General features: G+C 45.4%; 1 protein-coding gene and 1 pseudogene across 3 annotated transcripts in view; both read right to left on the reverse strand.

Moving 5' to 3' along the window:
• The window catches only part of RPN2 (ribophorin II), a 42169-nt gene extending 29323 nt beyond the window's left edge, over window positions 1-12846 (reverse strand). Inside the window, exons 1-4 of one of the 3 annotated variants that reach the window (XM_066234557.1) lie at window positions 12550-12846; window positions 9923-10116; window positions 5462-5557; window positions 4601-4776 (exon numbers count right to left, since the gene is read on the reverse strand). In XM_066234557.1, the coding sequence (XP_066090654.1) occupies window positions 4601-4776; window positions 5462-5557; window positions 9923-10116; window positions 12550-12562 (479 nt within the window). In that variant the 5' untranslated portion in view covers window positions 12563-12846. Of the gene's footprint in view, window positions 1-4600; window positions 4777-5461; window positions 5558-9922; window positions 10117-12507 lie in introns of all 3 variants that reach the window. The other 2 variants (XM_066234556.1, XM_066234558.1) reach the window with 2 other exon arrangements.
• Window positions 8227-8474, reverse strand: LOC136308584 (DNA-directed RNA polymerases I, II, and III subunit RPABC4 pseudogene; annotated as a pseudogene).
• Window positions 12847-13195: the final 349 nt, after the last annotated feature.

Genomic DNA, 13195 nt, shown 5'->3' on the forward strand with positions numbered 1-13195 from the left:
AGAAAGGAGGCAGTCCATGCAACAGGACCCACAAGGACTGCGGGCACCGAGAAGAGAGGGAGCACAGGTTCAGCGCCCTCTGGAAACCTGTTTTGTTCCTACTGGCACCGCATACAGAACACTGAGACGAGATTAGGTATAAAACAGAGAGACTCTTAGGCGGAACAGGATTCAATTTGACCAAGGTCTATTGGGCAGAAGATGGCTGCCTGTGAAGTTTTTACTTTTCTTACTCTAAGACCAAAAAAATATCATAGAACCTACATCTGCAGATTACACGGTAAAACTTGGAGCAACTTTTCTGAAACCATAGTAATGCAACATGAGCAGCAAGTGTTCGGTTAACACGTGTTCAATGGCCAGTGTTTGTGCTTTCGGCGTCCTGCTGGGTGACCCGAAAGTCACTCATCCTTCAGGCATGAAGTAAAGGTAAAAGAAATAAAAGATTCGGTTCCAAAACTGAAGTCAGCCTGGCCTGTGGTGGCAGTGGATCAAGCATTGCCTGGAACACTGAGGTCATCTGTTTGTAACCCTGGGCTTGCCTATTCAAGGCATATATGGGAGTTGATGCTTCCTGCTCTTCCCCCCTTCTCTCTCCCTTCTCTGTCTCTCTCTCCCCTCTCTAAAATGAATAAATAAAAATCTTAAAAAAACACACAAAAAAACCAAAACTGGAGTCTAGTTTCTTTCTTTTCCTAGTATTAATTTCTGATCATAAAAGTATATATTTATAAAATATTCAAACAATACATTATTAAAGAAGTTTAGATTTCTGTAAACCCTACCAATAAAGATAACTATTTTCCAACTTATTTAACTTAATAATATATATTTGGGGGGGGTATTTTTCTGAAGTTAGAAGCGTGGAGGCAGTCAGACAGACTCCCACATGTGCCTGACCAGGATCCACTGGGCATGCCCACCAGGGGGTGATGCTCTGCCCATTTGGGGTGTTGTTCCATTGTGGCCGGAGCCATTCTAGTGCCTGAGGCAGAGGTCATGGAGCCATCCTCAGCGCCAGGGCCAACATTGCTCCAGTGGAGCCTTGGCTGTGGGAGGAGAAGAGAGAGAGAGAGTGAAAAGAGAGGAGGAAGGGTGGAAAAGTAGATGGGTGCTTCTCCTGTGTGCCCTGGCCGGGAATCGAACCTGGGCCTATGCTCTACTGCTGAGCCAACCAGCCAGGGTCAACTTAATAATATATTGTATACACCTTTCCATGAGTACATATAAATGTACTTCATTCTTATTAACAATGACATAGCATTTCATTGCTTAGATATATCATAGTTATGTCCAACTTGTCAACTTAATGTCCAATTGAGAAACATTAAATGTTTTACAAGATCATATAATGCTATAACCAATAACCCTCACTCATATATATAGAGAGAGATATTTAACAAATTGATTGAAGTTCACATAACAAAATCAGCCATTTGATAGTGAACAGTTCCGTGGCATTTAGTGTATTTCACAATGTTGTACAATCACTTCTGTCTAGTTCCAAAACATTCCCATTAATCTAAAATAAAAATTAAGGAGTTTCTTCCCATTCTGCCACCCCAGGCCCACCCTCAAGCCCCTGGCAACCACCATTCTGCATTCTGTCTCCATGGATTTACCTACTCTGGATATTTCCTGGTTCCCGAGAAAGGAGACGGGCCCTTGGTGTAAAAGCACCATTTACTAAGTCAATGTGTTGGGGAGCATGGAGTGAGACTTTGTTTGCTTTCATTAAGATCACAACAATTTAGATTCTCTCCACGGAAAACTAGTTCTATTAAGATGACAAGTTGGAAAACAGAGGAGTCACAATTCACGGGGAGGGAAGTTCTGGAGTATTGAACAGCTCCTACGGGATGCCTGTTGCTATATTGCACTGGAGAAAATGAAGCCTGGATTTTCAAACAAGATAAAAAACCCCACATCAAAAAAAAACAACCCCCACATCTGCCCATGATAACTGCTGAGCCCGGAAAAGACTGCAAGGATACCCTAGAAAGAACTTTTCAATTAAAATTCCACTTTTCTCTTTTTTTGGAACAAGTGAGCATCATGCTGGTAACAACCTCAGAAGTTCGTAGAATGAAATTAAACCACTAAGCATTTGAAAAGTTTTGTCACTAGCTGTAATTACTTATTCCCCAGGCAGCAATTTCTTTCCTTCCCAAGTACTGTATTCAAACACCAAGAAGGCAGATCCAGTCTCAGCAGATGATTCAAAGAAATTGTGTTATGGGAGACCACAATGGCATCTTTTCAGATGATTCATTCAAACCTACAAATAATTTTTTCCCATTCTAGACAAGCTTATGAACATTCATTTCCTAGAATACATTCACTTACATGTACAAGGCTCATTTAGAAGCATTCTAATTTATGCTAGATTTCATTAAATAAGGCAAATTAGTATAATATCATATAAGGTATCCTACTAGTTGGGTTGTCACAATACCCCTATGAGACAGACACCATTCTCTGCTTTAGATATGAAAACACTGAGGTTTGGGGTGGCGGTTGTGTGTGTGTGTGTGTGTGTGTGTGTGTGTGTGTGTTGAATATGCTCTATTTGAATAGAGTTCTATCGGAGCCCAAGTGTGTGCTCCTTAGACCTGCAATCTTTCTATAAGAGAATCAAAATACAAAAGCACAGCATCAGCCTTCATTAACTCTTTGTTGGACACCAATCACATGCCAGGCTCTATGCACCACAAATAAAGATGCTTACAATCTAATACAGAAATAACTGCAATACAACCACAGAAGTGATCAGCTCCCTAGGAGAGTGCTCTAGGAGAGAAGGAACTCCATTTGTTGCATGCCCACTAAGAACCAGGCACTGCACTAGGCTCTTCATGTGTTATTATATCACTGTATCCTGACCTTTGTTCTACCATGTAAGGATTACTGGTTGGTCTTATTTTACATATGAGGCACAGAGAGGTTAGTAACAAGCCCAATATCACACAGCAGAAAGGGAACATAACTAGTGTTCAAACCCAAGTATAATTGACTCCAAAATGAATGTATTTTCTCTGTACTTTTTCCTTTTAGACTTTAATTTTATTTGGGGGCGGGGGGGAGAGAAGAAAGGGGGAAGAGCAGGAAGCATCAACTCTCATATGTGCCTTGACCAGACAAGCTCAGGGTTTTGAATCGGTGACCTCAGCATTCCAGGTCGACACTTTATTCACTGTGCCACCACAGGTCAGGCTTTGTACTTTTTCCTGTTCCAGCGTTTTAAGAAGACAGATTCTCCTTTTTGCCCAGAGGGAAATGGAAAGATTTTTCTATAGAAGGCGGCATCACTGATGGTCGTGACTGGGGAGGCATTCTATAAGAAATTATGAGATCAAAATAAAGTAACCTGAAACAATAGGACAAGGGCCAAGCACTGGACAAAATATGTACCAAGCCCTGGCCAGGTATTCAGTGAGCATCGTCCCAGTACACCAAGGTTGTGGGTCCGATCCCCAGTCAGGGCACATACAAGAATCATCCAATGAACTCATAAACAACAAATTGAAGTTTTTCTCTCTCTCTCAAACCAATAAATTTAAAAAAAAAAAATATATATATATATATATGTACAAAACATCAGCCCTGGAAAGAGTATCAGCCCCAAAGTCACCGATTACTGGCCATGTGAATATAAATTGGGAGCGAGAGAGACGAAGAGAACATCAAATGACTGAACCCTGCCTTCAGCAGAGCTTCAAATTTAGAAATATTCTGGTTCTTAGCAAAAAACAAAAATAAACAAAAACCACATACACAAAACAAACAAACACCACCTTGGGAAACAATTCAACTACTCTGCAATGGGGAGTTAATGTCACAGCCTCTTGCTAGACAATCAGCAAGAGTCCAGGGCTCCACTCTCCTGCAGGGGCTGCCATTAAATGGGGGGCACAGAGAAAACGAGAAACACATGTACTGTTTTAAATGACGAGCTTCAGTGTTTTAAAAATCTATATACGCTATCACTTTAAAGTTTAGTAAATGTGTTAAGTCAGTGACATTAAATTGATAATAACCAGGAAAGTTGCTCAGAGTGCTTTTCCTGTAAGGTGCTCCTGCTTCACCTCCGCCATCTGCAGAGCCGCAGAATCTGACTCCTAGAATATTCTCCCCCCGAGCACTCCCCTCTCCCACCGGGTACGATCTCTCACTACTTCAAGGGACCCCGTAAGCCCTCCTTCAGTGCAGAGCCTCCACTGCTGACGGCTCCCTGTGCCTGGCCGAGCCTCAGCAAGAACAGAACAGCCTCGTGGCTCACTGGCCTCAGTTTCCCTCAGTCGTCACCGACCCTTGCTTCAGTCTCTAACCTCGAAGGGCAACGTTGTCTCTCTGCGGCCGTGTTCTTGCTCTGACTCAGTGTGTGCCTTCTGCTTGAGCAGCTTGGAGAAGACCTTTTCTCATGAGCTGCATGAGGACAGGGACCCTACCTGTCCCAGGGCAACTGTATGTCTGGTAGAACCTAGCAGAGCACCTGGCACATAACAGGTGCCTGGAAAATATTTGCTGAACCGGTGGATGAGCCCGCTCAGGAGTACCCGACCGAAGCGGAGCCTGAGACGCCCTAGAGGTGATGACTCACGCTAGCACGGTCTCTTCCTTGCTGAGGCGCACGGTAAGGGCGCTGAGTGCTTCCTGGGAAGCCAAGGGGAGGCCAAAGCCGCTCAGGGCCGCAACCGCGTGGTAGATCTGGGTCACGGACGAGTCTTCACTGACAGCTGCCAGAAGCAGGTCTTTGGTCTCATTCGAAATAGAGATCTAGGAAAGGATTGGCAGACACAGAGTTGGAGAGCAGGTGCTGGCAGTCAGGGGCCGGCATGCCAAAGCTGGCATGCGGAGCAACTGCCCAAGTCACCCCAGCACCTGGTACATGATCGTTCCCCCTCAACTCCTCAGACACTAAATTAAACGTTTTTAAAACCTTAACGTAATGCTTGAAAGGATTCTGCAAGTCACTTGTTTACTTACCTGGTTATCCTATGTTCAATAAAATGGGTTTCCAGAAAACTGGTGTGGGGCATTCTTTACTTTGAATATCTTTAAATGTTAAAGGGAGATGGAGAAAAAATCAAGGCTTTCCAAAAGAGAGGCAAGTATAGGGAAAAGGTATTTAAAATTAATGAAAAGTAAAAACTCAGGGGAAATTAAACTACTTTTCCTTAAAAAAAATAAAAATAAAAATAGAATTCCATTCTCATTAATGGATCTTTATTGTTTAAAATAAAAAAAAATCTGAGCCCTGGCCGATGGCCAGTTTGATAGGATAACAACCCAATATACCAAGGTTGTGGGCTGGAAGTCTGGTCAGGGCACAAATAAGAATCAACCAATGAATGAATAAATGAGTGGCACACCAAATCAATGTTTCTTTCTCTCTCAAAAGAAATCCCCCAAACACATATTGACAATTTAAGTAAATACAAATGTAGGAAGCTGGACTCACCTCACACCCCGAGAGGACCCGGCTGGACTGGGCGGCATAGAACAGGGAGTCCACATTGCTGGGGTCGAGGTTTGCTTTAATGAAGGTGCATGCTTTCTAAAAAGGAGGGGAAATATCAGTGATAAGTGGTGATATAAATGGTGACTGGAAGAGAATCTATTTTGTTGTTGTTGTTTTTTGTTTTGTTTTTCTACAGAGACAGAGAGAGAGTCAGAAAGAGGGATAGACAGGAACAGACAGACAAGAATGGAGAGAGATGAGAAGCATCAATCATTAGTTTTTCATTGCGACACCTTAGTTGTTCATTGATTGCTTTCTCATATGTGCGTTGACCGCAGGCCTTCAGCAGACCGAGTAACCCCTTGCTGGAGCCAGCGACCTTGGGTTCAAGCTGGTGAGCTTTTGCTCAAACCAGATGAGCTCGCGCTCAAGCTGGCGACCTCGGGGTCTCGAACCTGGGTCTTATGCATCCCAGTCCAACGCTCTATCCACTGTGCCACCGCCTGGTCAGGCGAGAATCTATTTTTTTTTATGACAAAATTCTAAGCAATCTATATGCTAGCTTAAAGTATGAGCTACACAAGATTTCCTTTTTTAAGAGGTATTTTCCATAGAACACTGCATTACTCGAAATTGCTGACTTCAGAGACGGAGTGACAAACCTGAAGGAAGTCTGGTCCCTGTAAATCCTAGAGAGGAAGGAAAGAAGCCACTCCCCGAGCTGCCTGCTCTGGTTATGACCTTTGCTGGGTGTTTGAGATGCTCTTCCTTTTAATGAACAAGGACCCGTGGTAGAGTGTATCATCCCCACTTAACAGAAAAAGAAGCTGAGGCTTCGAGTTGGTAAGCAATCCAGTGAAGGTGACAAAGCTGGTAAGTGGCCAAGTGGCTCCTTTGATTCCAGCTGTACTAGGGTCTCCACTTAGATGTCTACAAAGCTAAGTCAGGTTGAATGCATCCAAAATGAGCTTGAAACCTACTATTTCTTCACCTGGACTTCCCAGCTCATGGATGGGCATCACCATGCACCCAATTCCCCACAGCAGAGACCTGGGACTCAGCCTGAACTCTTCCCTTACCCCCAAGCCTACAGCGTCTATCTCCTCGTGTTCCTCAAACCCAATCCCCGCCCTCTGCTTCTCTCACTGCCTTCGTTCAGGCCCTTGCATTTCTCGTCTCCTAACTGGTCTCAAGCCGTGCAACCTACCCACATGCTGCTTCAAGAGTGAGCTTCACAAAATACATGTCACCACCTAAATTTGCTATTAAAACCCTTGATTGGTTCCTTATAATTACCCTCAGAACAAGACAGAAGGCTTCTGACGCAGCGGGAGGTGTACTCCTGACCAACCCGTACTCTACGTGCCAGCTTCCTCACACCCCCACCTCCAACCTCAAACTCCACCCGCTCCTTGGAGATACCGGGCTCTCGCCATTTACGTGTCTGACCCCGCCACGCCCCCCGCCAGGAGCACCTAGCTCTTGTCCTTCTCATCTGCCAAACCCAGCCTTATCTTCATCTCTGCTCAGATGTCACCTCTTCCACTGATTCCAGAGAGTCTTCACTGCCAGGCCAGCTGTTCCCCCACCGAAGCGCCCCCCCAAGCACTCACCATACTGTACCAACACCCTCCCAGTCACTCGTCACCTGAGGCCAGAAACTTGCTGAACCCGCATCGCAGTGCCTGGCACACAGGGGACACATAAAACCCCAGCGATCTATAGTATGTCCAACTCCAGGAAACATCATTTAATTGTGATATCGTTAAGTATTATGGTTGAGGTAACATAAATTCAGCTATTCAAAATGCAAAGGTAATAAAAGTAGTTAAAAGTGGGTGCTTCCAGGGAGCAGGACTGGGAGTGAGGCAAGGGGAGCCATGCAATGGATTCTGCTCTTTGCTGACAGCTGTAATCTGACATCTTACGGTGTGCACGTGCTACTTCAACCAAAAAGCTTTAAAAAAGAAAACCTTAATGAATAGACTTTACTGAGTCTCAAAGCAAATGAATTGAAACCAGAAGTTTGAAAGGAACCAAACAGGGAAAGGAAAGAGACAAAACATTTCACACTGCACAAATTAGGGATCTACACTAGAAAAGCTAATCAAGTCCTTTCTGTAGAATTGTGGGTTAGCTTAAATCCTGTGCTTTGCTGCCATCTGGTGTTCATCAATAAAACTGAGGCCCCAAACAATGATTAACACCTAAAATGTGTCAAGTACTGTTCAAATGCTTTATGTGCATTTCTTTTTTTTTTAATCAAACAAGTTTATTTATGTAAACAATTAAAAGACACATAAATGGCCTGATCAGGCGGTGGTGCAGTGGATAGAGTGTCAGACTGGGACGCAAAGGACCCAGGTTCGAGACCTGGAGGTCGCAAGCTTGAGCGCGGGCTCATCTGGTTTGAGCAAGGCTCACCAGCTTGGACCCAAGGTCACTGGCTCCAGCAAGGGGTTACTCGGTCTGCTGTAGCCCCACGGTCAAGGCACATATGAGAAAGCAATCAATGAACAACTAAGGTGTCGCAATGAAAAACTAATGATTGATGCTTCTCATCTCTCTCCGTTCCTGTCTGTCTGTCCCTATCTATCCTCTCTCTGAGCTGGACTCTCTCTCTGTAAAAAAAAAAAATTAAAAAATAAGACATGTAAATGTGTTTCTTAAAATGGAATCATGTGTATAGTTATATTCATAGGAGAAATCATGTGTATAGTTATATTTATAGGATAAGTACACTAATCAAAAGCTATACAACATTAACAGTAAATCCAAACGCGAACGATATTCCTCTGTTGTCCATGTTTCATCGAGCATCAAAAACCACCAATCTTTTAGTCCTTTTCTTGTACATTATTCTGTGTCCACATTCTTTGCATCTGATTGGACCCCTGGATTTTATTTCATTTTCTCTGTGACAGTCTCCACAGATATATATCATTGGCTGCTCCTTTAGGAGTCGGACGTCCTCCTGGGTGTCCATTGTTAGTCCCCACAAAACAGAGAAACTCCTCGCTAGCACTCTGTGCATTTCTTATTTAATTAAAGGACCTATCCACTAGGTCTTATTACCTTAAGTTTATGGGGGGGGGGGGAGACTGAGGCCTAAGAGGCAAAGTAACTTGTCCAAGGTCACTCAGCTCTTATTAGAGGAGCTAAAATTCTATCTAACTCAGGCAGCTTGGCTGCAGAGTCTGAGCTATACAACCTCTACCTCCCAAGGGACCACTAAAAATGATCTGTTCTGGAACAAAGTCCCAGCTGACCCATGAGGGCCATATAATATGAGCAAAAAATAAGCTTTTGTCATAAGCCACTGAAATTTGGGTCGTTTCTATGCTAAAACAAGAAAGGAGAGGCAGAACTCAAAAGATGCCATCGTTAGGTTTCCATCCACTGGTCATTCATTTAAACACAGATTTAGAAACTGCTCTGAAGGGACTTTGCAGGGGGATTAAAGCCCCAAGTTAGGTGACCTTAAAATTCAGAGATTATCCAGGCAGGCCTGACCTACACAGGTAAACCCTTTAATAACAGAAAGTTCTTCGGGCTGGTGGCGGCAGAGAAGTTAAATTTTTGAAGAGTAAGAAGGACTCAACATGCTATTACTGATTTAGATGGGGAGGGGTCATGTAAGAAGAAATGTGGGTGACACTGAGAAGCAGAGAGCAGTCCTTAGCTGAAAGCCAGCAGGAACATGGGAACCTCAGACCTATAACCGCAAGGCAGTGGTTTCTGCCGACAACCTGGAGGAACTTGAAGCAGATTCTTCCCCATTCCCTCCATGTCAGAGCCCAGTCTGTCCAACATCTGCATTTCGACTCTGAAACTTAAGCAGAGAGCCTAGCCAAGCCTGCCTGGACTTCCGACCCACAAAACTATCAACTCAGAAATGAGTCTTGTGTTAAATTGCTAAGTACATGGTATTTGCTATGCAGCCATAGAAAATTAATACACAGCTTATATATGAGAAACCTGGCCCCAATTTCTTGCCCGAGCTATCCTTGCTACTATAGTGAGTGAAATGTAACACTTAAGACTGTTCCTAAATCCAGGAAAGGTTTTAATCATGATGCATTTTCATCATCAAAGGTTCACATCAAAACGTGATGCAGGGACACTGACTATTTAATAAGTCGGATGCACCCCCATCTTGAAATCCTTTATTGTTTATAGCCACAGATAAGGGCAGGTGACAAGTAAATGCGGTATTGTACGGTCCCACTCAGAGCTGCATTAAAAGTTTCCAGAGCATCTATGACTTGCTCTTCGTTATACTCTGTTAAAACTCCTGACAAGTTCCTAAACATGTATTAGATTTTAAAAATCTGGCAGATTGATAGATCTATTTTTATATTATATTAATCTTGGTTATCCTCAAATGAGCAAAAGGTAGTTATGAAGTACACAAAAGGAACAAAGTAAAGGGACAAAGCCACCAAGAAAAAGGAGCCTTACCTTTACATCTGGGACCTGGGCATCAAGGCTGCTGAGTCCGACAATGGAGTAGAAAGCAGATTCTAAACTAGCGAAAGGGCGGTCCAGCGAAGCCTTCAGTCTCTCCACGTCATGCTTGGTGAGGTAGTGAATGGGCGTCAGAGCCTGCGCACTGGCTATGATTGTCAGGGCCAACAGGAAGACAGCGCTTGAACCTTGGGGGAAAATGACTATTAAACACACTCCATACTACTCCAAAGTTCTATACAGAGTTCCCATGATGATGCCCACCAAGGTCAAGGAACCACCAAATCATGTAAGGAAGGCTAAGGGAACTGGGAGGTTTAAATTAGAGAGAAGTCTTGGGGAATTGGTGGTCACTGTCATCAACTATCTGAAGGCCAGTCCTGCGGGCAGTCTCCCTGTGTCTAAAGTACAGGACTCATCACACCATTCCCATTTCAAGTACATTAGCAACTCCTGGGCCTCTCAGGACAGACCCAACCCTGAATCCTCACTCTTCCCTCCATCTGTGGCTTTCTGGCCTCCTCTAAGGAGTCATGTTCTTCTCTACCGGTTCCTTTTCATGCTTTTCCCCACTTAAACTTTGCTTAATTTCTACTTTCAGATTCCAGTTCAAGTATCTCTTCCTTAAGAAGCCCCCCAATAGCCCTCCCTTGGATTAGATCCCAAGCCAGTACTATAAAATAATAAGGAACATGGCCCCTGGAGCCAAGGTGAAATCCTTACTGTCATTTCTTCTTTTTTTTTTTTTGTATCTTTCTGAAGTTGAAAATAGGGAGGCAGTCAGATTCCTGCATGAGCCCGACCGGGACCCACCCAGCATGCCCACCAGGGGGCGATGCTCTGCCCATCTGGAGAGTTGCTCTGTTACGACCAGAGCCATTCTAGCGCCTGAGGCAGAGGCCATAGAGCCATCCTCAGCCCCGGGGCCAACTTTGCTCCAGTGGAGCCTCGGCTGCTGGAGGGGAAGAGAGAGACAGAGAGGAAGGATTGGGGGAGGGCTGGAGAAGCAGATGGGCACTTCTCCTGTGTGCCCTGGCCGGGAATCTAACCCAGGACTCCTGCACGCCAGGCCGATGCTCTACCACTGAGCCAGCCGGTCAGGGCTCTAACTGTCATTTCTGCGCAATGTGCCTGCCAGCCGACAATTACAATGTGGCAAGCCTGTGCTTCAGTTTCTTCAAGTGTAAAAAGGGATTAAGAATAATACCTACTCCTCAGGTTTAAAAGTTTTACATGAGTTAATATAGAGGGTTGGGAGGAGAGGTCAGTCTGGCTAAAATTCATAATTCAAGGTAGAATTGGTAACGAATAGAAAGATGTGTGAGAATGAGAAGTCAAGATACTAGTGCTAACTCCCCAGTCAGTGCCTTTTGAACATGTTATGCTCTTAATATCTTAAGATCATGAATGACTAGGACCTAAAATGACTAGCATTTTCCCAGCTAGCCTGTAAAGTCCCCTAACAAAGCATCTGTGTCAGAATCCTAACCTTCCCCCTCCCATTAATGATAACAATTAACTTTCCTAGCTAAAATCTGCACACTTAACATGGGTTGGTTATGCCCATACTAAGCTAAGTACCTTGCATGTATAGAATTATTAAATCTTCAACATCCAAGTGAGTACAGCTTACAAACCAAGAAATTGAGATTCAGAAGTCGTTACCTGCCCTAAGACCGAAAACTAGCTGAGAATCAAACTGAAGGCAGTTTGAATCCAAAGTCTGTTTTTAACACCTCCATTACCCTCAACTTCTTAAATAATGGGCCAGTAAACCACTGACATTCCTTGGTACCTTGGGCAAGATACTTCCCTTCTTGGGATTCTCTCTTCCCTCCGGTCTGTCAAGTGGAAATAACAATAGTACACATTTCCCAAGTTGTGGTGGTGAGTCGATCCTGCTTTTTTACTGGAGTGCAGTTAGTGATGCGTATTGTTCTAAGCTATGCACGGAGATTCTTTCACTTATCACAGCAATTTACGAGGCAGACAATGTGACCGGTCCATTTTACAGATAGAAACTGAGGTGCACAGGGGTTAAGTAACTTGCGGTGGGATGGGGGGGGGGGGGCGTCACATAATAAATACGTGGCGGGCTGCAATTTTGCACCCGGAAAATCAAACTTCAGAACTTATGTCCTAAGCACCCAGAGAGGTGAGATATATATATATAGATAGATAGATATAGATATATATATATAATTTCTCCCTTTTCAACTTAAAGGAAAACTGTGGTCCAACGGATGGTTTGACCAAAAGCTCACTCCTAGTCCGCCTGGCCCAGGAGCGCGCGCGAGTCCAATGAATGAGTGAAGCCGGATCTAGGGTAACCACGCCGCGGTTCCCCCGGCTGGACCTCGGGGGTTTCCGTAGGCCGTAGCACGGCACCGCACCCACACCCACCCCTCCGCAGGTCCCCGGCAGTCCCGCCCGCTCAACAGCCCTCCGTCGGCCCCTCGACCCCCGAGTGAGCTGGAGCCCCTGCCCCTGTCCCGCAGAGGAAGGGGACTCCGCCTGGCCGGCTGCCGAGTGCCGAGCACTAGCCTCCCGCAGGCGCCGGCCCACTCGCCAAGGCGTACCGTCCGCGGGGACCCGCCGTCGAACCCTGCGCAGCACCTCACCCGGCAGCGCCATTCCTCCGAGCAGGTCCCAGAAGGGCCCGAAACGCAGGCTGACTTCCGCCCGGGAAAGTGGCTGCGGGAGCGTGCCGGAGGGGACGCCGGGGACACGCGGCAGGCTCCGCGTGCTCAGATGGGCTCTAGGCACAAGTCGGCCCCCGCCGTCCCCCTGGGCCGGGCCGCTTCCTGTAGCCACGGCTTGAATTCCGGTCCTCGCGCGCAAAGAGCCCCAAGGTCCTCGCGCGCAAGCCCGCTTCCCCCGGCGCCGGGGCCCACTTGGAACCGGCCACCTCGCAACGGTTCTGTTCCGGGCGCTACCGCGACTCTATTGGGCAAGGCTTCAGGGCGGGCCCGAGACGTGGCTCCTTCTGATTGGTCGTTATCATTGTCACTTAGTCGTGTGTGTAGCCCGGCCAATTTAAAGAAATGGGAAGGGTCAAGGGGGTAAGTGCTGTTATTCGATAGTTATTGTTCTTGCTTTTCCTCCCTTTGGAGAATGATGGCAATTTCCTCCAAAGATTGTTCCGGTTGGTAATAACTGACGTATGTGTGGCATTTATTGTAACTTGCAAACCATTTGTGTTGACTCAGCGACTCCTAATAATAACTCTTTGAAGAGCATGTTAGCCAGTTTAGAAGATTGGAAAGT

This window comes from Saccopteryx bilineata, chromosome 6, assembly GCF_036850765.1.
Source record: "Saccopteryx bilineata isolate mSacBil1 chromosome 6, mSacBil1_pri_phased_curated, whole genome shotgun sequence".
NCBI lineage: Eukaryota > Metazoa > Chordata > Mammalia > Chiroptera > Emballonuridae > Saccopteryx > Saccopteryx bilineata.